The sequence below is a fragment of the Aotus nancymaae genome, unplaced genomic scaffold (assembly GCF_030222135.1).
Source record: "Aotus nancymaae isolate 86718 unplaced genomic scaffold, 86718_ANA_hifiasm-v0.15.2.pri h1tg000028l, whole genome shotgun sequence".
Classification (NCBI taxonomy): Eukaryota; Metazoa; Chordata; class Mammalia; order Primates; family Aotidae; genus Aotus; species Aotus nancymaae.
Genome location: NW_026988441.1, coordinates 38,375,449 through 38,401,683, shown reverse-complemented (window position 1 = coordinate 38,401,683; position 26,235 = coordinate 38,375,449). Strand labels below are relative to the sequence as shown.

The 26,235-nt window shown below is 53.1% G+C and overlaps 1 protein-coding gene across 17 annotated transcripts in view; it reads right to left on the bottom strand.

Moving 5' to 3' along the window:
• The window catches only part of RANBP3 (RAN binding protein 3), a 60,792-nt gene that overhangs the window by 5,064 nt on the left and 29,493 nt on the right, over positions 1-26,235 (bottom strand). For 8 of the 17 annotated variants that reach the window (XM_012436062.2, XM_012436069.2, XM_012436074.2 and 5 more), the window contains 11 exons: positions 19,735-19,771; positions 19,554-19,640; positions 17,504-17,575; positions 11,895-11,960; positions 10,906-10,998; positions 9,859-9,986; positions 6,179-6,298; positions 2,765-2,868; positions 1,965-2,043; positions 975-1,077; positions 341-450 (listed from right to left, as the gene is read on the bottom strand). In XM_012436062.2, the coding sequence (XP_012291485.2) occupies positions 341-450; positions 975-1,077; positions 1,965-2,043; positions 2,765-2,868; positions 6,179-6,298; positions 9,859-9,986; positions 10,906-10,998; positions 11,895-11,960; positions 17,504-17,575; positions 19,554-19,640; positions 19,735-19,771 (999 nt within the window). The remainder of the gene's footprint in view (positions 1-340; positions 451-974; positions 1,078-1,964; positions 2,044-2,764; positions 2,869-6,178; positions 6,299-9,858; positions 9,987-10,905; positions 10,999-11,894; positions 11,961-17,503; positions 17,576-19,553; positions 19,641-19,734; positions 19,772-26,235) is intronic. The other 9 variants (XM_012436063.2, XM_012436070.2, XM_012436060.3 and 6 more) reach the window with 3 other exon arrangements.

Here is a 26,235-nt window from a genome sequence, read left to right as displayed (position 1 = left end):
CCTTGAACCCAGGAAGCAAAGGTTGTGGTGAGCTAAGATCGCACCAATGCACTCCAGCCTGGGCAACAGAGTAAGACCCTGTCTCAAAAAAAAATTAAAAAAAACAAAACAAAGAATGTTTCAAATAGATTATCCTCCTCTGAAAACAAAGCCATGCAAGAAGCGTTCTAAGCCTAAGCTCTCCACAAGTGCCACCAACAAAGTTCCAGAGCGTGGGGCCAGTGGCCCCTGTCACCTCAGGGGGAGGCCTGTGTGCTCGAAGGATGTGGGCCCAACACTTGGGGTTGGACCCCCAGGTGCATGAGGACCTAGGCCCACCGAGGAGGGGCCGGCCCCTCACCTGTAACACGTTGCTCTCCGCCTCCTCCCCGGTGATGACTTCCACTTTTTCCAACAAACACTTCCGCGCCGTTGCCTTGGTGTAGGCGGCCGCCGACTCGGCCAGGGACTCTGAAAAGTTATTGACTAAACAAGACTGACTGATTATTTGGCGAGGGGAGAGTGTAAGCTCACAGGAGATGAGAGGGCTGGTTCTGGTCTCAAGGACATCAGCTGTCCACCCGAGTGGACAGTAGTCACAGCCAGGAACAGGGCCTTAGAAGCTGCAGGGAGACCATCTGGGGGTTGCCAAGTGTGGCCCTAGACTCCTGTGTTCCCGCTGAGCAGAGGACAGGGGGACAGTGAGGGACTCCTCCACGCCAGCTGCCTGCGGCTCCCTCCCCTCCCCACAGCTGCAAGGCGACAACATGGGCCCTCCAGTTCTTTATCACAAACCCCTCTCTCTGCTCACTGCAAGGCAGGGCCCTGGAGGTCATGCCCCTGCTTTAGTAGCTGGTTCACGTGTGGTTGTTGCTGCTGCGGGAGTCGGGCCCCTCATCCCTCCTGGCTGGGGGTGTGGATGGACCCAGTGTCCCCTCATCATCCCCCATGATGACCCACCATAAGCCCCGTGCAGCGGTGGCACGGTAACATACCCTTCTCAGGGGTGGCCTCTTGGGATGAGGACTCGGACCCCGACTCGGCAGCTGCATTTTCCCTGTTGGCATCTGAACTGACCTCATTTAATTTTGGAAAGCTCTGCAGGGACACAAAGGCATATGAGGAAGAGGCGCTTGTGTGGTCCTTCAGGGGTAGCTCTGAGCACCTCTCTGCCTGGCCCCCAACACCATGCTGCCCCAAGCACTCCTGCCCGCTCCCAGTGACAGCCTGAACTGCCTAGGAGCTCTGTATGTGGCCCCTCAGGTGTCAACAAGAGGTGAGTGCCACCGGCTGACAGTCCCCTCAGGCCACACTGGTCACTCGGTCTGGGTGAGGCAAGACTTTTGAGTATTTCATGAAATAGAAAAAGGGCAGTGTGGCCATGAAGGAAGCGTAGACCCGAGACCGAGCTGGAATGACCAGGTGGCTCAGGGCAGGCCGGCACACAGTCACAGCGGAGCTGGGTGCAATTGGGAAGAAAAATGAACACGTGTAAAGAGGTAAGCAAGCCATTCTAAAACCCTCTCCCAGGCTGGCTGGGCTCTTGGGAACGGAGATGGGCCTTTCCTATACCCAAGACATTGGCTGAAGTTATGTTCTCAGGAGCAGGGAGGCCAGCAGCCCTGTCCACTGGCACAGCTGGCCGCGTCCCACAGGACTTTTGTCAGTTGGCCTGGTGGAGAGGAAGCGTGGACCCCGACTGCCAGCAGGGCCCTGTAGCCTCCAGGGAAGCCCATCTTGGGATGAAGCTAGCCCAGGTCAGTAGGGAGGAGCCAAGAAGAGCGAACGCTGGCTCCTGGGCAGCCAATGGCCCTGGCCGGTCTTCACATCGAGTCTGAGTGGGGTCTTCTCTCTCTCACTTGCTATCGAGGGCATTCTTATCTCACACAGGACAATGAGGCAGCCCCACTCTTCATATCCCCTCAACCTGGGGCTGGTGCCGAGAACCTCTGGTCCCCAAGAACAGTCCCAACACAGCCACTCACCAAAACTCGCTCACTCATATTCTGGCCAAATACGAATTTGTTGCTGGAGGCATCGGCACTATTGGTTGAATTCTCTAAACTGAAAAGAAGACGTGCAGTGAGTGGGGGGGTGTCATGTGGGAATGTGGCCAGGCAAATGTGTGGGCACCAATGGAGTGCACACGTGCACACACTGACGCAGAGGGCACAGCGGAGGGGCGTCGCCCACTGCAGATGGGCTGGCATGTCGGAGGCAGAAAGCCACATGCCTCCCTGTGCCATTGGAAACGTGAACCCTTAGCTCACCCTGAGGGAGGGGCCCCATAGCATGAGGGAAGCCACCTCCACCTGCTCTTTCCATCCATCTCCCAGACAGGACACACTTTCTTCTGAGACACCTGGAGGGGCAGCTGGGCTGTGGGTAGCATCACCCCCAGGCATGTTAATCAAGGTCATGCTAAAGTCTTTGCCCCAGGTGCCCAAACCCAGGGTAAGGAGGCACCTGAATCACCCCTGGCTCTATTCCACTCTGGGCATGAGGTCTGCATGACAAAGTGCACCCCAAGAGCTGGGCTGTATCCTCCATGGGCCCCTGGACAACCCCACAGAACTCTGGTCCTGTTTCAGGCGTCCAGTGAATCCCAGGACAAGGCCCACCCCTGGCCCAACCACAGTTGTGCCCGAATAAGAGAGAGGGGCCCGAGGGCAACTGGATACCAGGCCTGAGTCAGGTACTGGACCCACAGACCCCTCTGTGGCAGAGACCCTTGTGGCCGCCTGCGTCCCCACACCAGGCTGGCCGTGGGGCCCGAGATACACACCTGGAACTGATATACTGAAGGAAATAGTTTGTTGCGGTTGGTGTGTCTGTGGTGGGGTGTCCAGCATTCTCCATGTCAGCTTCGTCCGCGTTCTCATTAATCAGCTGGGAATGAGATGGAGCGCTTAGTACTCAGGGAGGGGCGGGAGCCTGGAGCTCCACGGCTCAGCATCTGCAGCGCCCCTGAGCTGCACGGTGCTACTCAGAGACATGAACCCTCTCCTGTATGCACCTGTGTGTGCACCCATGCATGTGCTGGGGGGCAGGGCTGTAATCAACTCCACCACTTTTTAAGAGTTAAGATGAGGCTGGGCGCGGTGGCTCCGTCTGTAATCCCAGCACTTTGGGAGGCCAAGGCGGGTGGATTACGAGGTCAAGAGATCAAGACCATCCTGGTCAACCTGGTGAAATCCCGTCTCTAATAAAAATACAAAAAATTAGCTGGGCATGGTGGCGCGTGCCTGTAATTCCAGCTACTCAGGAGGCTGAGGCAGGAGAATTGCCTGAACCCAGGAGGCGGAGGTTGCGGTGAGCCGAGGTTGCGCCATTGCACTCCAGCCTGGGTAACAAGAGTGAAACTCCGTCTCAAAAAAAAAGAGTTAAGATGGAAGAGACCAGCGCGGTGGCTCACGCCTGTTATCTCAGCACTTTGGGAGGCTGAGGTGGGCAGATCACCTGAGGTTGGGAGTTCGAGACCGGCCTGATCAACATGGAAAAACTCCGTCTCTACTAAAAATACAAAAATTAGCCAGGCATGGTGGCTCATGCCTGTAATCCCAGCTACTTGGAAGGCTAAGGCAGGAGAATCACTTGAACCCGGGAGGCGGAGGTTGCAGTGAGCCAAGATTGCACCATTGCACTCCAGCCTGGGCAACAAGAGCGAAATTCCATGTCAAAAAAAAAAGTTTTAAACAGTTAAGATGGAAGAGAGCTCCCGAAGCTTCAAGGAGTCTTTTCTACCTTGTTATAAAACCACGCCTAAGCTGGCCTCTCCGTCAACGCTTCTGCACCAAGAACACAGAGCATTTCAAAGCTGGGATTTGGGGGTTTACTATGAACACAATAGAAGCAGCATTTCTTGAGGGCTTCTTCCCTCCCAGCTGCTATGCTGAGTCTGTCAAATGCATGATCTGCTTTAATCCTCCCAAGGCCCAGGAAGGGGATCTTAAGAGACCCTGTTTGACCAACAAGGAAGCAGAGGCTCAGAGGGTTAAGAAACCACGGCTCTGGCCGGGCACAGTGGCTCATGCCTGTAATCTCAGAACTTTGGGAGGCTGAGGCAGGAGGTCAGGAATTGGAGACCAGCCTGTCCAACATGGAGAAAGCCTGTCTCTACTAAAAATGCAAAAAATTAGCTGGGTGTGGTAATGGGTGCCTGTAATCCCAGCTACTCAGGAGGCTGAGCCAGAACAATCACTTGAACCCAGGAGGTGGAGGTTGCAGTGAGCAGAGATCATGCCACTGCATTCCAGCCTGGGCGACACAGCAAGACTCCATCTCCAAAAATAGAATCTATGGCTCACATACATTTGCCCTGAAAGGAGAGGCTGGGATTTGACTGAGACTGCAAAGCCCACACAAGTCTCTGACTTCCGCAAGAAGTGGACCCCACCAATTTCTAAGCAGCTGTTGCCCCAGACTCCAGGCAGAGACTCCATGGGGCCTGAGCTCCATGGGCCAAGCCCTTCCTGCCTCTTGCCCTCCCTTCCTCCTTGGAGGGAGAAGCCACTGAGGAACTCTATTTTGGCTTAAAGCCATGACGACAGCAACACCGACTTTCCATGCTTCTCGACTTGGGCTTCTGCTGGGCAATAAGCAACAGAGGGAAAGTGGAAAACACAAGCCAGTGCTTTCTGCATGCTAGAGAGGTTTTCGTTTATTTCAGGGTCCTCCACGTTGACACTACTGACATACTGACATTGGGCCTGGATTATTCCTTGTGGTGTGGCTGTCCTGGGCACTGCAAGGGGAGGAGTGGCATTCCTGGCCTCCAGGAGCACCTCCCACTTGTGACAAACACAAATGTCTCTAGATACAGCCATCGATACCGCCTCTCAGGCTTTGAAAGCAGCTTCTTGCCAGTGGAGCTGCTAGAGATCCCAAAGAACATTCCATGTCTGTGGCTGGGAAAGGTGGCGCTGGCTGGCCCTGGTCGTCCCGTATCACTGGGACGTGATCAGGGTCCAGGGTCACTGTTCCTGACCATTGTCAGCCTCTCCCCACCCTACAATCTCCAGACTAGGCCCACATGCCTGGAAGGCAGCCAGGAGGTGGCAGACACTTTGCTTCTTTTCAGGAAGACTGTGTCGTCACCCAATCCTGCCTCACTTAAAAAAAAAAAAAAAGGTGACAGTTGTTAATGGGGGCAATTCTGCTCCACAGGGAATACTGGCAATGTCTGGGGATATCTGTGGTTGTCAGATGTCAGGAGCACTGGGTGAGTGGAGGCAGCTGACCACATCACCCCACACCAGCAGCTGACCACGTCACCCCACATCGGCACATGCACACCAGCAGCTGACCACACCACCCCACATCAGCACACACACACCAGCAGCTGACCACGCCACACATCGGCACATGCACACCAGCAGGTGACCACGCCACCCATTGGCACACGCACACCAGCAGCTGACCACACCACCCCACATCGGCACACGCACACCAGCAGCTGACCATGCCACACATCGGTACATGCACACCAGCAGCTGACCACACCACTCCACATCGGCACACGCACACCGGCAGCTGACCACACCACCCCACATCGGCACACGCACACCAGCAGCTGACCACGTGACCCCACATCGGCACACGCACACCAGCAGCTGACCACGCCACCCCACATCGGCACACGCACACCGGCAGCTGACCACGCCACCCCACATCGGCACATGCACACCGGCAGCTGACCACGCCACCCCACATCGGCACACGCACACCGGCAGCTGACCACGCCACCCCACATCGGCACACGCACACCGGCAGCTGACCACACCACACATCGGCACACGCACACCGGCAGCTGACCATGCCACCCCACATTGGCACACGCACACCGGCAGCTGACCACGCCACACATTGGCACACGCACACCGGCAGCTGACCACGCCACCCCACATCGGCACACGCACACCGGCAGCTGACCACGCCACCCCACATCGGCACACGCACACCGGCAACTGACCACGCCACCCCACATCGGCACACGCACACCGGCAGCTGACCACGCCACCCCACATCGGCACACGCACACCGGCAGCTGACTGTGCCGTGAGCCATAGGGCTGCCTCGCTAATACCTTCTTTGTCCCATGCTCCCCTCCCCCGTTAAAAGGCAAATCTACTGACTTTCCTCTATTTAACCTGGGGAAGGCCTAAAAATAGTCAAAGTACTGGTTCAACAGCTGACATACCTTAACTCTGTCCCTCAAGTTCTGCCCAAATACAAAGGCTTGTTGTGTGGCAGGGTCTTTTTTCTCACAGGCTTCCTCTTCAGAGGCATTGCTGGACTCATTTTTCTGGGGCTCTTTCTCCTATCAAAAATGAATACAAAACAGTCATCAAAACCAGTGCCATGCTTAGCCCAGATGGAAGCCCAGCAATCCCACACCAGATCACAGACTCCACACGTCTCGTCTGCAGGTGCCTGCAGTCCCAGCTACTCAGGAGGCTGAGACAGGAGGACTGCTTGAGCCTAGGAGTTGCAGGGAGCTGAGATCGTACCACTGCACTCCAGTCCGGGTGACAGAGCAAGAACCTGTCTCCAAACAAACAAAAAGACGCCTGTGCCCTGCAGAACCCTTAGTGCCCACAGAGGACAGGAAATGCCATGGATGCTCATCATTAGCTGAGGAACTAAATAATTTAGGCTATGACGGGAAGTAGGCCTCTGATATACACAACACACGGATCAGAGAAGAGCAGCTTGTGGGACATGGAAATGTGATTCCATTTCTATTAAAGCAAACCCGGGCCGGGCGCGGTGGCTCACGCCTGTAATCCCAGCACTTTGGGAGGCCGAGGCGGGTGGATCACGAGGTCAAGAGATCGAGACCATCCTGGTCAACATGGTGAAACCCCGTCTCTACTAAAAAATACAAAAAATTAGCTGGGCATGGTGGCGTGTGCCTGTAATCCCAGCTACTCAGGAGGCTGAGGCAGGAGAATTGCCTGAACCCAGGAGGCAGAGGTTGCGGTGAGCCGAGATCGCGCCATTGCACTCCAGCCTGGGTAACAAGAGCGAAACTCCGTTTCAAAAAAAAAAAAAAATTAAATAAAAAAATAAAAAAAAGCAAACCCAGTCCCAAGTGTGTGCGCGTGTGTGTTGAGGAATGCCCAGGAAAATAAGCCGGGAGAGAGAATTCAAACTACTGACAGAGGTTGCCCGGGGGCCTCTTAGCTGAATCGTGGCTTCCACTTGTTACATTCTAGGATTTCCATATTGCGTAAATATTTTCAACATGCAGGCATGACTTTTGTAACTAAATATCCTAAGACCAAATGCATTTATCTTGAAATAATGGAATATGGAGTTGCTAGTAACTTGTATATGTTTCTCTTGTACCACGATTAAAAAGGTGTTGTACAAATCTGAAAAGAAATTTTAAAAGGCTTTTGGCAGATCTCTGGGGTCTCTGGGCATGTGTACAGTGGTCATGAACGTGAGGCAGGGAGCGTTTTCCTGGGAGGTGCTGTGAAGGGACCTGACAACCATGAACTTGGAGGCAAGAAAGGCTGCAGGCAGCTTCTGACCAGCTCAGCGTGTCCAGTGGGCAGGGAAGCCTGGAGTTACAATGCCAGGCCCAGAATCAGCAGATCACAGAGTTGAGGGTCCAACTGTGAAGAAAGTGAAGAGTTTAAATGTTTCTCTACTGTGCTCTCTAGAAACTCTGCTGTTGCTGACTCCACACTGCATCTTTGTGCCTGTGCAAGAGTGAACGTGGCTTTTTAAAATTAAACACACACCGTGTTTGGCAACCTGAGAGTCTTCAGAGGATGGGCTAATCCTCAGCCCCACTGGGGCCGCCTACAGACCGTGGGGGATACATCCCTGGCTCTTGGCTTTGTGCACTGTGTGACCCCTGCTCACACTGACTGGTGCTCATTGCGGATGGGCAAAGCTCACAGTCACCTGAGATGGGGCAGGCAAACAGCAAAATGTTTCTGACCACAGCGTATGTCTGTGTCCTGTTGGGGCCTGCTTAGAGGACTCACTTAAACTGATTATCAAATCCCGAGGCCTGTCACTGGTCTCAGACTCTATGTGTGTGTGGGGTGGGAGGGAAAGCCTCTTCCCCACTTTCCCAAAGACAGTACCAGAAGTTTCCTCATGGTTCGCTCCCGACATCTAAGCCCCATTTAGAGGAGATGCCTCACTTAGCTCATGGTCCTGATGGGCAGTGTGTGCCATGTCTGTGGGTGGCTTGGAAAAGCCCAGGCTCCTGCTGCAGGGCCAGAGAAGGATACACAAGCCGAGTCCTGCGAATCTCAACAGCACTGGGTGTTGTCAGAGAGCATCGTGGGTGTGGCTTGTGTGGCTCCACCCCAGACCCACATGGAGCAGTGGCTTTGGAGCCAGACGCAGGAGCTGGGAATGGCAGCCAGTGGACCATGGGGTTCCAGGATTAACTTTAGCTACTGGGGCTGCCCAGCCTGCTGGAGGGAAGACAGCAAATCACGACTTCTGGGCTCAATGATTAGGAACCAACTGTGTGCACAGCTAAAGAGGGGCTCGGACTGGCAGGAAGAGGGACAGAGTGAGGCCTCTCAAGCGAGGGGCAAGCTCTTGGTAGCTGGTGCTCCCAGGGCAGCCTGTGTGCTCACTGTCGGGGACGAGTGAGGACACTGGGAGAGGGCAGGACGGGCTGGGTCACTTCTAGGTCCTTCTCCAACTCAGAGCTGTACACCTGATCTGCTTGAGAGACCCCAGCAGTCAAAGCTTCCGAGCCGTAGTATGTGGTGAAAGTGATCACTACTTCTAATTCAGCAAACAGGTTTGAAGGAGGGCTTGGGGATGTTTTAAAATTTATTTGTGGACAGCCATTTTCACCCTTTGAGCCAGAACATCTACTGGAGATTGCCGCAGGCCATGGACACGGATAGAGCAGAAAATAAACACACAGATCCAATCTGGCTTTTACACAGAAGACACCATGTGGTCTCTGACTTCAAATCCAACTCTGCTAACTTCAAAGGAGGCACTTCATCAACGGCCCTTATTTCACAGTGGGTTTGAAACACACAGTTTTTGGCCCATATAATCCAATACATACCCTCACTTAAATGGAACTCTTTATTTTTTGAGGCAGGGTATGGCTCTGTCGCCTAGGCTGGAGTGCCATGGCATGACCTTGGCTCGTTGCAGCCTCCATCTCCTGGGCTCAAGCAATCCTCCAGCCTTAGCCTCCTGAGTAGCTGGGACTACAGGTACATGCTACCAGGCCTGGCTAATTTGTGTATTTTTTGTACAGACAGGGTCTTGCTATGTTGCCCAGGCTGGTTTTGAACTCCTGGCCTCAAGCAATCCACCTGCCTCGGCCTCCCAAGGTGCTGCAATTGCAAGAGTGAGCCACTGTGCCCAGCCTAAATGAACCATTTCTGAGATGACTTCCAAGGCAAATTTTTCAACTGGAACCACACATATAGGAGTCTCAGAGGTGGTCTGTGTGTGGACACAGAGAGGGGAGACGTTCCTCATGTAAAACGCTGCAAGACATCCATCAGCGACAGCCGCTCCTCAGGCCCTAGTGACTCCCCAGAGCGCAGGGGTTCTGGTAGCGCCTCAAGAATCACTCCCTTCAGACATGTGGTGGTCAGCCTGGGGCAGCAGGCCCTTCCAGCAGAACTTGCCTGGGAGGCCCTCTTCTTCTGACTGACCCAGCAAGACCACCCTTGGGAATCTAGTTATTTGGTTTGTCAGGTACTGTTATTCAAGGAGTCCACTGAGCAAATCCAGACAGCCTTACAACAGGCCCAGGTGGAAACTGCTGGGAACAGGTGACAGCCCCTGGACTCCACAGAGTGCTGGGAAGGTGGTCCTCCCGCTCCCAAGGGGCCCAGAACGCAGCGTTCCCCTGACCCAGGACCCACTGACCTCAAGTGCACGCACCTCATCGGCAGCTTCGGAAGGACTTCTCCGTGCAGGGTTGTCAGGGGATGCTGCTGGCACTGCCCCCGTGCAGTCGGCTGGGAGGCTGACCCCATTGGTGCCACTGCTGGGGACTGCGGGAGGGAAGGAAGTGGGGAATCACAGGTGTTTGGTGGCCCTCCCACCCCTACTCATGTAGCCGAGGGGCTGGGCCCCGTCTAGTCTAGGGCCCTCCCACGGTGAAGCCCACAGCACACATGTCCTTTTTAAGGAAGGACCTGGTTTCTCTATAAAGAGCCAAAATTCCTGGATTAAAAAAATAAGAGAAACAAACAAAGAAGAGAAACTTGCCGGGCACCGTGGCTTACGCCTGTGGTCCCAGTGCTTTGGGAGGCTGATGTGGGAAGACTGCCTGGGACCAGGAGTTTCAGACCAGCCTAGGCAACACAGCAAGTCCCCATTTCTAAAATAAAATAAGATAAAACAAATGAGCTGGGTATGGTGGTGCACACTTGTCCCAGCTACTTGGGAGGCTGAGAGGTGAGACGATCACTTGAGGCCAGGAGTTCGAGGCTGCAGGGAGCTATGACTGCACCACTGCACTCCAGCCTGGGTGACAAAGCAAGACCCCATCTCTAAAAAAAATTAAAAGAAATTAAGAAAAAAGATGACCTTTCAAGTTTTTAAAGAGAACTTGTGAAGACTGAGGCTGAAGTTCTATCTGCAAACACACAGGGATAATCTCATTCGCAGGAGCTGGCCTGCTTTTATGAAGGCAGTGAATGAACAAAGCACATTTCACCCACACAGTTGCACTTGGCCGAGAGCTGTGAGGAAGCTGTGGAACCGCCTCTCACTCCTCCGTTGTCAGGGCTCAGGAGGCTTAGGGCTGGAGGCAGCTGGGGGTGATTTAAAGGATCATCTTCCCTGATCTCTTTGTATTTCTGGTGCATTCAGCAGTCACCTCTGTCGAGATACCACTGTCCTGGGTGCGACTTTAGGAACGCTCTACTTTGCCGTCTGAGCCTGGGTGCCAGGGTTGCCGTTTCTTACCCGTCTGGGACAGCGCCTTTGGCTGCGGGGCTTGTAACACTGCCGGGCGAAGCACGCTCCGCTGCTGTTCCTTGGGCTTCTGGCTTGGCAGACCTGGGAACAGAAGGTGGCCTTCCCAGTGCCCGCAGACCCCTGCCTACTCCCAGGCACTTCAGAGACTGATCCCTCACAACCTATTCCACACCCCTTGCAGGCTAGACTTTGCAGGGAAGCATTTTAAAAAAAAAAAACTTGAGGTTTTGTTCTTTTTTTATAACCTGACAGGCAGATCTGGCTATTGTTATTTTCATATATGATTAAGTGAAATTCCCAGTAACTGATCATGTCTGTGAATTAATCCAGCTAGCACAGTAACGTTGACAGGGGGGTCGAGGGACACCTGTTCTCTGAGAGCTGGCCTCAACAGTCAAGTAGAGACAGTGAGAGGGGAGCAGTGAATTCCCAGGCGGCTCCCTGGAGGCTCAGGACTCGGTGTGGGGTCATGTACAGGCAAATTTTGCACCTGTTTTTCAAAACAGCCACGCTGAGGAAGTCCCTTTGCCAAACACAGATGGGACAAGGACCACGAGGGAATGTGTTTGCCCTGTGCAGCATCCCTGGCAGCCTCACTAGCAGTGCACCGCTGGAATGCAGCCAGCCTGCTAACTGGGGCGAACACCGTGGTATGCGGGGGCCAGAACACTCAGCACAGCTAGGCTGAACCAAGTGCGCTATTGCTGGGCATGGAGCCCGTCCAATGCACTCCAAGCCTAGCCTGCTCCCGTGCTGCCACGCCCACTCTTCTAAGCACACAGGGCTCACAGTCAGGGGTCCCAGCCTCCCTGCTTAGATAGCCTCTCTTTAAAGGAGCTTTCCAGGGCTCATGGATCAGATCACAAATGACCTTTCTAGAAAGCAGGATGAGCCCGCAGTGTCCTAGTGTGGCTGAGCAGAGGTCTGAAGAGTGTCAGAAAGCCACCCCCGCTGCCTCAGGGAGGTAGGTGACCTACCTGCACTGGGGGCCTGGCCGTGGATCAGCGTTGGTGGCTTCAACCGGAAGCCACTGCTCCTTTCCTCTAAAAGCAAGATAAAATATCAACAGTAGGCTGTCTGGGCGGGGGCTGGGCCTAGGGGGCAAGGGCAGGAGAGGACTATGGTCTTGGTCTCAGTGACCTCGGGCCTGGAGAACCCGGGAAAACATCTCCAATTTACAACAGAAGTCCCACCTGACCAGCAGGCCTGGAAAGCGCCTGGAGGAGGGGAGAGGAAGGAGCAGAAGGAATGACTGCTCTTAGGGCCAGTTGCTGACCATGGGGGCGGGTGGGGCATCAGCCACCCTCCCAGCTGCAATCTGCTGTGGGCTCAGGAGCTGATCTGCACAGTGACCCTGAACCTGGCCCTGAGATTGTCAGGGAACCACGGAATTCAGGTGTCCAGCCTCTGCTTCCCTTTGCTAGAAGGCTTGTCAGTCAGAGGATACATCTGTGGCCAGGAAGAATCTTGGCACCACTACAGATGTCTGGGAAATGAGACAGGTTTTTTGTGATGAAAAGGTCAAAGGTGGCAGATGGTGAGCCTGCCTCCCTTTCCAGATGTGCCTGCAGAGCTTCCCTGTCTCAATGAGGGAGCACTCCTGGTCAGTGTGGAAGAGGCTGGCTCCCCCAGGCCAGAGTCTGGCCTGACAAATTCACAAAGCTAGAGGGGAAAGGTGAACACTCAGGGGCTCCCGGGATGGCTCGAGTGCCTGGCCTCGCTCAGCCACCTGTCCACAAGGACCCCCTTATCTGTGTCTCGGCCACTGTGCTCATATGGGGACTGGGGACAGTGGTCTAATCTGATCCACAACAGGGAGGATTGTCATAAAAGGCCTTGTGACTCAGGTAGGCAAGTCTGTTCCTGGGCAAGGCACAGAGACTGTGGCATTATGGCTCCTGGAGATGGCCCTGTGTTCCTGCTAAGCTTTACCCCTTGTCAGGCCACAGGACACAAGATCAATATACAAAAATCAATTGTGTTTCAAACACTAGCAGTGAACAAGCCAAAAGCAAAATTAAGAAAATAATTCCATTTACAATAGCACCAAAAGGAATAAAATATTTGGGAATACATTTCACAAACTGAAAGTATAGAACATTGTTAGCACCAGGTGCAGTGGCTCATGCCTGTAATCCCAGTGCTCTGGGAGGCTGAGGCAGGAGGAGTGCTTGAGCCCAAGAGCTTGAGATCACCCTGGGCAACAGAGCAAGACTCCAACTCTACAAAAAATTAAAAAGTTAGCCAGGTGTGGTGGTGCATGCTTGTAGTCCCAGCTACTCAGGAGGTTGAGGTGGGAAGGTCACTTGAGCCAGGGAGCTTGAGGTTGCAGTGAGCTATGATTGTACCACTGCACTCCAGCCTGGGTGACAGAGCAAGGCCTTGTATCAAACAAAACAAAACAAAAACATTGTTGGAAGAAATTAAAGGAAAGACAATGTAAAGACACCCCCAAAGGTCACATGCTATCTGATTCCATTTTTGTGAAATGCCCAGACTAGGCAGAAAGCAGTTGAGCAGTTACCAGGGCTCGGGGACGGGGTTGGCGGCAGGCTGCAACTAGCACGGATGGGGTTTCTTTTTGGTAAGATGGAAATATTCTAAAATTAATTACGTGATGGTCACACAACTCTGCAGATGTGCTAAAGACCATTCAAATGTATACTAAAATGATGACAAAACCCAAAATGCCTTGTCAACCCAAATTTTCAGACTCAAAATCAAGGAAGGGCCCTCTCCTGCTGTGCCCCAGATGTGCCGCTGTGCCTGGGCAGCAAGAGGACTGCAGCAATCCTTCTTACTATAATAGTTGTATGAAGGAGGCAAGCCCCAGGGCATCCGGCAGCCTGCGTTAGCAGAGCTGGTGCCTCTCCTGTAATAGACTGGTCATAAAAAACAAACTCAGGAGAGCCAGATCCTGCAGGATGAGAGGGTGAGCTGCCAGATGTTCCTTTTCCGAAGGAAACAACCAATTACATTTCCAAAGCACAGCGCTATGCGGGAGAAGACTGGCAATTTAGATAGGTTTTAAAAGGGCAAATTCACAATTCAGGTAATTTTTAGCTAGCTCTTCAAGCTGGCTCTCAACGCTGATGTTTCGGCCACAGACTGATTGCCCTTCCACGCTCTGCTCCATGCAGAGCCCAAGCTAATGCTGAGGGGAGCCTGGGGGCTGGCCCAGACTGCCAGGTGGAAGCCGGAGCCTTGGATAATCCCTGCCACCGACCCGCCACTAGTGCTGGGCCTGGAGCCTGACCCTCTCCAGAGCTGCAGACAGACAAGAGTGCTCCAGGGGCAGCCAAACTCTGGAGGGCCGTCACAGGCCCTGCTCTATGAAAACAAGGGTGGTCTTTTCTCATTCCTTCCAGAAACTCTCTTCTGCAACACAGGTTGCAACACAAGTTGCCGAATCATGGCCAGAGCCCGACATCCGCCGCATACCCAAAGGGTGTGGGCCTGTAGAGGATGCTGCACCAGTCTCTGAGGGACACGCATCACTCCAGGAGAAGGAGGATCCCCCTCCTCCCGGCAGCCTTTGCCCTCCTGGGAAGCCAGCAGGTGCTCTCTCTGAGGGTGCTTTCGCCTGCCTCAGAGAGCCCCAATTGATGTCTGCAGGAAGCCTGCTTGCCTCTCAGGGAGCCCTGATTTAACCTGGGAAGGGATCGCAAAAAAACTATGTGCATCAGATATTGAGATGGCGGCCTGGCTGGAGCTGGGGTCTGTGCACGGATGGCGCTGGTGCAGGGTGCGGAGGAGGCCCAGCCATGCGGAGGGCAAGGAGGGATGCCCAGTGCACGGAGGACATTCCAGTGAATGCCACTCATCTTCAGCTCTGCCCACGGAGGGCCAGGAGCAGGGCTACACCTGAGGCAGCAAGACTGCAGCGCACACTGAACACTCAGACCTCGGTTTCTAAAGACCGTGCTCCATAAAGAAACCAGCGCCCCCCTGAGAATGCAGATTCCAGGGCTGTGATGAGAAAAGAAGCTGAGCCAGAAGGCTCTTGTGACAAAGCAAAGGAAGTGCTCAAAAGAACAATGGGGACCTGCCTGACAAGGCTTCCACTGGCCGAATCTGGGACAATCTGAACATTAAATCAAAACAGGTAACCAGACGGTCACCCAATGACGCCGACAGGAGCTTTTCCACCCATGCTGACACAATCAATCAAGGAACAAACATGTGGGGAGAAGGGCAAGCTCCTCCTTCCAGTGAACGCCACTAATCAAAATGGAAGGGATGGTGCTCAGAAAATCCCACAGGTGGTGCACACCTGTAATCCCAGCTACTTAGGAAGCTGAGGCACGAGAATTGCTTGATAACCCAGGAAGTGGAGGGTGCAGTGAACCGAGATTGTGCCACTGCACTCCAGCCTGGGCAACAGAGGGAGACTCTGTCTCAAGGAAAAAAAAATAAAAGGGAAGAGAATCCCATGGGGCAGTCGTCAGCGGGAAATGTCACTCAGAAGCCATGACTGGGCACAAGCACTGGAGGGCAGGAGTGTGATGAGGTACTCGAGGTCCCGGAGTCTCTCCCAGAAACCATCTAGCACAAAGGGTAAAGGAACTTTAGAGTGGTGAAACCTGGCAGACAGCACCTGATCGAGGACCACAGCTACCCCACTGGTAAGGGGACAAGTGAGTACTGTGTGTCGCTTCTGTGATGTGTGCGTTGCTTCTGTGGTGTTTTCATCCAAGACGCCACACCTGGGTCTCACCTCCAAGACACACCGCACAGGCCCCAACTGAGAGACTTCTACCAAACAGCTGACTTGTAATCCTCGAGGTCATAAAAGTCAAGGGAAGCCTGAGGACCCGTTCCCGATGAAAGTGGAGGTATGTAAGGTATGACCAAGGTCCAATTCCTTTTTTCTAATGGACTCATGGGGCTGACTGGAGAAAGCTAAATGGGATCTCCAGATAAAAGTGACAGAAAAACGCTTTATAATTCTTCTGTAACTGTTAAAGCTTTTCAAAATGAAAGCTAAAAAAAAACAGAAGGCCGGCAGGCGCAAGGATATGAGGTTTGCTTTGCAGAACTGATGTGAGGCTAACGTGACTACCTCCCATGCATAAGGGCACTGGGGCTTCAAACCATGGCCGTGTTGGGGCCTGTGAAACAGCTGCCCTGCTCCTGAGGCTGGAGGGGAAAGGTCTGTGGGGAGAGAGACAGGAGGGAGGCCGTCGCTCACAAACCACAGAAGTGATCATGAGATTTGAACAGAGCTAAACAGCACAAATGGGTCTAGACACATGGCTTTAGTAACTGATCACCTAAGCAGTTGTGATCACTGCGTAAAATGTGTTCACTGCGGTAGGCTCCGCCTCACTGCAGTAGGCTCCACCCCCCATCCAGACCACCACCTGCTAATGACACCCCAGGAATGACCAAAATCGTGCCCTTCCTGAGGACCCTGAAACAGCAAGCCCCTCTGCAGGGTGAGACCAGGCGGTGGCTCAAAACAGTTTGTTAAGAGTCAAAATGACTGTTTGAGACGGGGCCATCAACTCAATGCTGAGAGTTAAAAAAAACCTGCCTCTTCCATGCCAGCAGCTAACTTATCTCACAATGCTTTTGAAGTCGGCAATGAATTTATATAAGTAGGTTGGGTTACAGAATTCAGGTTGTTAAACTCGCTTGTTAAATCTTTTATGAGGAATTTCAGCCACGTGGGAGAAACTTTCAGGAAACCTTGGAGTTAGTTCTCCAGAAAAGGCCAAAAAGGCAGGCTCCATATTCTCCAGGAAGGGGGAGCAGCTTTCCTTAAAGTTTTAAAGCTGTGATTAAACATATTTATCTGGCTAGATCTAAGCAATGCTAATTAATGTGAGAATTTAATACACAGAAAAGGGGTCTGGAAAATCACTAACTTCACAGGTGTTACCTTTGGGATGGCAGGGTGAGTAGGGAAGGGACAGGGATTCTTTTTACTTGCTGTATTTCTGATTTACATTAAAAAAAAATTATGGGCCAGGTGTGGTGGCTCACACCTGTAATCCCAGCACTTTGGGAGGCCGAGGTGGGCAGATCACCTGAGGTCAGGAGTTCAAGACCAGCCTGGCCAACAAGTGAAACCTCGCCTCTACTAAAAAATACAAAATTACCCTGGTGTTGTGGTGTCTGACCGTAATCCCAGCTACTGGGGAGGCTGAGGCAGGAGAATCCCTTGAACCTAGGAGGCGGAGGTTGCAGTGAGCTGAATCACACCATTGCACTCCAGTCTGGGCAAAAAGAGTGAAACTCCATCTCAAAAAAACAAAACAAATAACACCCTCCCTACTATGAATGCATTACTTGTATAAAATTTTGAGAAATGAGTAATACATTACCTCACAGGTTGTTTTTAAAGGACCTAAAGCTCCATGCAAGCAGGCCCTGCTTGCAGAAACAGAAATTTAAGGGGTTCTGAAACCTCATCTCATGCGAGACCCCCAAACTACGAGCTGAAGAACTGGGGGGAAAAATTTAACAGCTGAAAAAGAACTGACTTTAAATGCCCGGTGAAATCTGATTTTCCAACACCAATTGCTTTTCCTCCCAGGAGAACCCCCAGGCTGGGCGGGAAGGCAGAGGGGTGGGGGCTCACCTGGCTCTGAGTCGGAATTGCCTGCAGATGGCTCGCAGAAGCTTGATGGCATAATAACATTGTTTTTTGATACTGTCAGCAAGGAGGTGCAGGCGGGGGAGGGAACAGGAGGAAAAATAGCATGAGTGGGTGGGGTAGATCCACAGAGATCACCTCTTCCACCTGAGGGGTGGATCTCATGTCCCAGGGGAGGAGACGGGACAGCAAGCCAACAGGGCATTCAGTCTTTCCCCTAGAAAAGCAAACCCCAAGACTCTCTGCGGCATTATGAGGGTCTCCGGCTCAACGGCCTTCATCTGTCTGATGACTACAAGTCAACTCTGGTCTACTGGGGATACCACCTTGTCCCTGCACTGCTGCAGGGGCAGGAAGTAGGGCAGGGCAGGGCAGGGAGGTGCCGGATGCTCCAGGCCACGTGGGAGCCCTGACTCCTTCTCACCTGTTGAGGCTTGCCCATGGGGTTCCCCTCCCTCACCTAAGATCTTACTTCACTAGGGCAACTGCTTCCCAGGGTGTGGGCCGGCCAACAGGTTTCCACAAATAAAGTGGAATTCGGAGGTGAAGAATTCACTCTATGCAGAGTGGAACCAAAGACATCACTGTCCAAATGACTGGTGCCCTCACACCTCCAGTTACCCTAAAGATCAAGAGCTGAGTGTCTCCTGGGGGCTGCCGTGCTGGACGGGAGGTGATTTAGGCGGGCCAGGGGAGAAGAATGATTGGCAGCCCCTCGCCTCTTTAGCCTACATTCACAGCACAACACCCCCTCTTCTCCACACTGGTTTTTGACACAGCAAGCGTGGTTCAGCAGTGGGCAGTGATGGGGAAGGAATAAAATCAACAAGCAGGTGAAGCTCCCTCATTCCACAGAACACTCGTCCAAGGGCGCAGAGATCCTTAAATAAAGGACGTCAACTGCAGCCTGGACTGCAGGCCATCCAACAGTTCCACAATATCCGGTCAGCAGATGACAGTGTAACAGCACAGGAGAACCTAACGCAGCCGTGCAAAAGGACGTGGCCACGTCAAAAGTCAACACTACTGGAAAGGGGTATGAAAGCGAGTGTGTGGAGGGGCGACTTCGGAAGAACGCTGGCTTCCTAGGCTATGCGCTCCTATTAACACATGCGTGACTGCAGTAAGCAGAAACAACTTGACATCCTAAAGGTTCATGACTGTAAAATGATTTACACGAAATGGATTTCAGTCGGGTAACCGGAGAACTTCTCCAGACCCTCACGTCTCTCCACGTTGGTGCTACAGACAGCTAAGACAGAGGTCATCAGACAATGCCTGTGGTGGCATTTACCCTCAGATCTTCCGGGGTGTCCCCATGGCAGGAGGCCGGGCTCTGAGTGTCCCGCTAAGTAGCAGTGATGGCGTTGTCTGCCCCCTGAACCTCTCTCCTGTACCAGCCTGTGTATGAGTCCACACTCGGACCTCCATGCCTGTGCTCAGACCAGACCTCACGCCCAGGGCCTCCAAGCTCTTTAGCCTGCCCTGCTCCACAGTCTGAGCCGGGCCCACCCTTCCAGGCCACTGCAAGCTCCTGTCTTCTGGGAGTTCACAGCATCGCACGCAGGCCTCTGCTAGAGCCTCCTGGCTTGCTGGTTAGTGTGTGTGTGAACATGCATGTGCATGTCTGGGCGACTGCACTGGACTTCCTGTGCTGGGCACGCAGCTGAAGGGTCAGGAGAACAGCCCTCCCCTACACTCCCAGTCTGTGCCCAGCCTTGGAAAGAGATGTCATTAACAGAGGCCCCAACAGGGCCCTCAGCAGTCAACCCCTTTCCTCCATTTCAGAGGGACGATCTCTTCAGTCTTCCTCAGGCCACACTTCTCACCATGCCATCAGTGTTGCTGATTCTAGACAGTGACACCTGGTGCTGCACTCTGGCAAGCTCTCACCTCACTGACCAAGCCTGAGCCTCAGATCGACTCTAACTGGAGCCAGGGAGGAAGGACACAGCGGAGGACACGTGGTGCTGAGGAAAACGGTGGCTTTGTAAGCATAAACGTTTTCAGCATTTGGTAAGTTTGCATATTTTACCTGACTGTGAGGGTGGGAACTGGGTTAAAGAGGACGTTCTTTCTCGCTTGACAGGAGGACAGTAATTTCCATCTTCTCGATCAGAATCTACAGAAAATGATGAGAAGAGGAGGAGAAAAATCAGGTTGCTTCCGTTTTTACAACAACCGAAGATGGTCAAAGGTGTTAGAGAGCTCCTTACCTTCTCCGCCTTCAGGACTGGAGCCGCCAGCTGACCTCTGAAACAAGGAGCACACAGCCAGGGTCAGAGGGCATTAGGCTCACGGCAACCGAGCAACTCTTGGCTCCGTAAAAAATATCCCAACATGCACCGCAGGCAGCTAACTCCCGGAGCCCAACACCTGAATCTGAGCCAGGATTTCAGCGTGAAGCTCAAAAATCCCCCGATGAACCTCTGCACCCGGCTTCACAAACGCATGCCAAGGAATCCTCTCAGTGGCTGGGAAAGCACCCGCAGCACCCAGATCAGTTTCTTGTTTCTCCACAGGTTATGCTAACTAGCCCGCCACCCCCAAACTCAAACAGAGCTGAACCTCCTCTAAACCCGGTTAATCCTGCCAAGAGCTGAAAAGCGACCATCTCCGCCCTTGAGGGCAGAGGAATTGTGTAAAACGGTCTGGTCACACTGGATAGTGGTTTCCCTTCCTTGCCGTGGAACATTCTACCGAGCACATCCCTGTCTCAAGGTGGGCTGTTATTCCCAGAGCAAGCGAGAGCTTGGATGTTTTGGACCAAAGCCCGCTTGTGAAGCGTTTAGAACAGAACCATCAAAGACAAAGCCAAGTCACAGGCTGAGGGGAGGGGCCTGAAGAATTCCCTATTCCACAACCTTCAGCTTTAGAGTGTGAACAACTAGCAACCAAGACTTAAAATGGGTTCATGACCAGCCTGACCAACATGGTGAAACCCTGTCTCTACTAAAAAGACAAAAAAAAAGTAGCTGGGCGTGGTAGTGCACACCTGTAGTCCCAGCTGCAGGCTGAGGCACAAGAATCGTGTGAGCCCAGGAGGCTGAGACTGCAGTGAGCTGAGATCATGCCACTGCACTCCAGCCTGAGTGAAACGCTGTCTAAAAATAAATAAATAAATAAACGAAAAACCACACCACTTAAAATGGGCTTGGTGCAGTGAGGCTGAGGCAGAAGGATTTCTTGAGCCCAGGAGTTTGAGACCAGCCTGGGAAACATGGCGAGACTCTGTATTTACAAAAAACCCAACCATACAAAAATCAGCTGGGCATGGGAGTTAATGTTTGTAGCCGCAGCTCCCCAGGAGGCGGAAGCAGGAAGATCATTTGAGCCCGGGAGTCTGAGACTGCAATGAGCTATGATCGTGCCACTGCACTCCAGCCTGAAGGACACATCTCATCTCAAACAAACAAAACCCAAATTTAAAATGAGTAGTGTTGACCCTCTCCCCAAACACAATCCCTCATTTATGTCCCGTCTCAGAATTTGGCTGCCAGAAGCACAGTGACAAGTGAGTGCCACTCTTCCCAGTGTACTCCCCGCAAGAGCAAGCAGAAAAGCCAATTTTCTTATTTTCAAAACTGCTCCTCAGAGGTCAAGTTTAGCCAAATGAGGCCTGCCTGCCTTGACGAGCTGCCGGAGCTTACGGAAGATGATGCATGTGAAAGCGCTTTGCAGACTGCAGAGTGGTCTGGGAAAGCAAACTGCAATAAATAAGACCGAAGAGCACAGGAGCCGAGGGAGACCCTTCTAAAGTTGGGGCAGCGCATTGTCCCATAAAGGGCCAGATGGTCGGTACTGCTGGCTTTGTGGGACACATTTGGTCTTTGTCATATATTCTTCTTTGTTTTCGCTTTTATAATCCTTTAAAAAATGTAAACACCATCTTAGCTTACAGGCCCAGGGCTGGAATGTGTGGCAGTAAGAGCCCAGAGAAGGTAGGACATTTACTTGAAGTCACACAGCTCACTCACGACAGTTAAGAAAAATCCTAACCTGGACTCTATCCTCCTGTGTGAGCTGACAACATGGGTTTGTGTCAGAAAAGCAAGCCTGAGCTTCTGGCTTGAGGCCTGTGTTCCAAGAGGGCTTGGGAAATGGTCCCAGGGGACTGTGCGAGTGAGGGCTGATTATCACTATCCCCATGAGATGACATCATCAAAATGTGTAGGAAACACAAAATCCTTGTAACACAACACTGGGTTCTATTAGTCACTGGGGCAGCTGTGAAAATACCAGAGTCCAAAACGAAATGCCATCAAGCAGGCTGGCCCTAGAGTCAGCAACAACTGTAGCCAGGACAAGGGCACGAGGGGTGCAGAGGTTGCTTAGTTTCTGCCGCCTCTTGAAGGCTGGAAGAACTGTCATTCCAGCTCTGCCATTTTCTAGGGGTGAAACCATACCTTGTCCAGGCTTCAGCCTTCTCACCTGGAAAATGGGGATGCTAGTGCCTCCCTCACAGGGGCATGAGGTGATAGGCAGGGCAGGTAAGATGCTCAGCCTGGTGCCCTGTGCACTGGGAGCAGATGATTACAATGCTCAAGACCCACACCTGATGAAGCAAAACTCCCAACCGATGTCAAGCCCTGAGGCTACACTGGGAGTATGGCTTTAGCGCTCAGGGCAGGCTTGAACGAGGAGTCAGGGGTGTGGAGTGACTCCTGGGTGCAGCTAGGAGGCCAGGGATCTGGACTGGGGGTGACCTGGGGTTGCATCTGATAGTACTGAGCTGTCACCAGCTTATCATCTCTGCTCTTGGGTAACATCAGTGGGGTGGGTACAGGCTCCAGCTATCGCTCATCCTCATACTCAGCAAGCAAAGGTGAGAGAAACACAGAGAACCAGCATCTGCCCACCTGGGTTGCCAAAGCCTTCGCTCATGCAGCCCAGCCTGGGCGTCCCATGCCAGGGCCAGCTACTGCCCTTAACCGGCCCTTACTTACATCAGCCTCCTAGCACAGGCAGCTCTGAGAAACGACAGCTGGCACAGCCTCCTTTCCCTTGGGGTAACTCATGCCCTCCAGAGCACTGCAGGCTGGCTTTGGCCTCCAAATGCTCTGTGCAGGTTCCTGTCTGAGGCCAGCCACCTCTGCACAGCCCAGTCTCCTCGGACGCAGAACTGCTCGCCTCACCTCTGCCTTCCCCGGCCTTCCCTGTCCTCCCACCTGTTCCTAACAGCAGGCCCAGGTCATCCCCAGGTCCAAGTCCTATCCTGTGGCTCTAGGCTTTTCTCTCCCCTTTTAATCCAATGAGCATTTCAACTGTACCAAAATCTTTACACGGTGGCCTCCCTGGTCCTGGGTGGTATGTCCCTTCCTGAATGACTTCTGGGACCAGCAGATGGCCACACTCTCCTTGGCCTCTGTAGACGACCTGCTCTCTCATCCAGTGATGCCCTCCTTTTCCATCAGGCGAGAACGAACCCCTTGGTGAGATGACCTCTAGGCCCCTTAGACTCTTCCTCTGCGGCTTATTCTGATCCTGGGAGTCGTGTCACTGGTCCTCACAATAGGAGCCCGATTGGCATTTGTTTAACAAAAAGACACTGCATCCTAGGTCCCCTGCAGTCCATGGAGAGGCTGGAGAAGATGTTGAGTCTAGCCTTATCGGGGGTGGGGGGAGCGGGTCCCCGAGCTCCCTCGTGTCTCTTCACCCCTGCATGGGATGTTTCCTCCGCCGCCTCCAAGCCTAACTCTTTGATTCACTGGTTATCTAGGTTAATTTCCACGTGTCAACTTCCTAGTTTCCCTGTTTTTGATTTACAATTTTATCTCCTTGTGGTTGGAGCACTTACTCTGTATTTCAATCCTTTTACATTGGAGGTGGGTTCTGTGACCTAACAAATGGTCTCCCATGCAGCACTTTCCATGTGCACTTGAGAATGTGCACCCCGCTGTGTGGGTGGGGTGTCCTACATGTCTGTTAGGTCTGGTTGGTTGGTAGTGCTGTTCAAGTCCTGTTTCCTGGCCGATCTTGTCTAGATGTTCTATTCATTACTCAAAGTGGGGTACTGCAGTCTCCAACTCTTAGGGTTGACTAGACTGTTTCTCCCTTCAGTTTTGTCCGTGGTTGCTTTGCATATTTGGGGGCTCTTTTCACACTACACCACGCCTCTCAGGGATCGTGAATGCTACGGATGCTCTCCCCAGAGCAGCGTGTCCAGGTCAAGAGTGAGGCTTGAGGCTCCGGAGCAGCCCCGGAAACATTGTGGTGCTCCCAGGTATTCTGGATTCATTCTCCCCTTCACCCATCACCTCCAACCTGTCAGCAAGTCCCGTTAGCTCTAGCCCCCAGAGAACATACCCTTCCATCCTGCCTTAGTGAACTTCTCAAGCACGGGGTCCCCTCAGCCGCCAGGCTCTGGCCATGTGGCATCCTGTTATCTGAACATGTTGACTACTTCTGCCTCACTGAGTGCTGCTCCTCCATGGCGTGAGCACCCTCCCTCCAGGTCCTTGCGTGTCTGAGATGCTGTGAGTGCCACCTCTAGGGTAAGCATGCACTTACTCCCTATCCCCACAGCCCCTCATGAGCCCTCTCTGGAGCTACCCTGTTTTGTTCTATCACAGAGGGAAATGATGTCAGGGGTGTCTCCTACAACACAGTTCATCCACCCAGGACACCCAGAACACCCTGTACAGAAGGCGCTTGCTGAGGACTTGCTGCATGGGTGGAGTCTGTGTCCCCCATGATGTCCCCTTCAGTGACCCTGAGAAGAACGGGTGCCTAGGCAGGTAAGATTCAGATGCTGCCTGACCCCTGACCTCAGGAGACCCTCAAATCCGTGCCCCAAATCTCTTCTCTTGGTCCTGGAAAGGCAGGGAAGCCAAGGCCTGGGAAGGACAACACAGGAAGAGTCCAACCCCGGGAGAACCTCTTGCCAGCAACTCTCCACTAAGAGCCAGAGGAGGGAAGCAAGAAGACAGAGCACATACCTGTGGACAAGCTGGCTCTTCTAGAACTCCTAACCCGCTGCTCACCTGAGGCGCCGCCTGCCCTCTGCCCTCGTCCAGGCCTCCTCACCCTGTACCTTGCTGGGATGGAGGGCCTCTCCTCTCAGGAGACGTTGGAGCTTGCTGTCCAGCTAGCTCATGCTGTCTTCCCCAAGGCAAGCAAAGGTTTGGGGTGCAGGAAGCCCCTTTAAGCCACCCAGCCCCGCACACGGCCAAAGTCAGCTTCACAAACATTAAAGCTCCACAAATATTTTCCATTTCCTGGACTCGGCAGTCCAGGAATCTGGACCTGTTTGGTCTCAAGGCAGTCTGGGGCCACCCCTCATCCCAAACAAGGCAGGGGTCCTCAGGGGTTGGTCCTGAACAATGTCTGGGACACACTCGGGGTCAGCCCCCAGAGGTCTGCAACCAGAGCTCAGGAGGATTTTAAGAGCAAGCTCCAGGCCAGGTGTGGTGGTTCACGCCTGTAATCCCAGCACTTTGGGAGGACTAGGCAGGTAGATCACCTGAGATCAGGGGTTCAAGACCAGCCTGGACAACATAGCAAAACCCCGTCTCTGCTAAAAATACAAAAATTAGGCAGGCATGGTGGCGCATGCATGCCTATAATCTCAGCTAGGCAGGAGGCTGAGGCAGGAGAATCGCTTGAACCCAGGAGGTGGAGGTTGCAGTGAGCCAAGACTGCGCCAGCCTGGGCAACAGAGTGACTCCGGCTCAAAAAAACAAAAACAAAAGCGCAAGCTCCAAGGACTCCAGCTTACTGGGGAGAAGCGAGGACAGAAGCAGGACACGAGAGCCTCATTTCCTCCTCCTCCTCCTCCTCCGCATTTCCCAAACTAGATCCACACTGCCTGCGAGGGGCAGAACTTCAGGACGACACCCGGGAATGCTGGGTCAGCACCCATTTCAACATCCCAGATTAATAATAATGAGAAAAGATGAAGAAGCCCTCCAGCAGCTCTGGCTGCAGGCTGGCCAGAGTGCTGATCATGTGCCCCTGCCGGCAGGGTGGTGGCTGACCACGCAGCAAGCTCCCATCAGGAGCCATGGGGACCTCGCAGGAAGTAGCTCAATTCTGTGAGGTACGTGAGTCCCTGTTGCTAAGTACAAGACAAGGGGGCACATCCCATCTGGAATGGGAATGCAGGGGTGGGAAGTGTTTGTTCTTTGCATAAGGAATGAAACAGTGAAAATCATGGTTGTCACGTTTATTAAGAATTGCCCTGTCCAAAACACGCAGCTCTTGTGAGACTGCCTGGTGTGGCCTCAAGGAGGACACGGGTGCCAAGGCGGCCCAAGGAAGGGGACAGCGCTTTCAGAAGCCGACCCGACGGATACAAAGACGAACAAGGAGGAAACAGGAGGGAATGGCACTGTCTACCCGGTCCCCTGAGAAAGACCAGAAAGCAAGGCCACCTCAGATAAAGTCCCTCTAGAAAACCATGGCAACCATGTGGTCTACCAGGGCCTCAGTGAGTCTGACAAGTTAGAAAATCTGGCTGGTTATGGCTGGATGCCTGGGACGCAAAAGGAATTGTGGGCCAGTTCAATGCTTTTTATTCTGTGACTGACGCAACCAGCTCAGAAATTCTTGTCAAAAGGGCAGGCCCTGAGAAAACCAAGTGAGAGGCGGCTTCCACAGGTCTGAATGTTGAGGGGTGCTGAGGGCCAAATCCTGTGTAGGGACTGGAAGGTGGGGGGAAGCTGTCTGGCCAGGGGGACTCATTCCAGAACCGTCTTAAGCTCCCTGGTGGGTCTAAT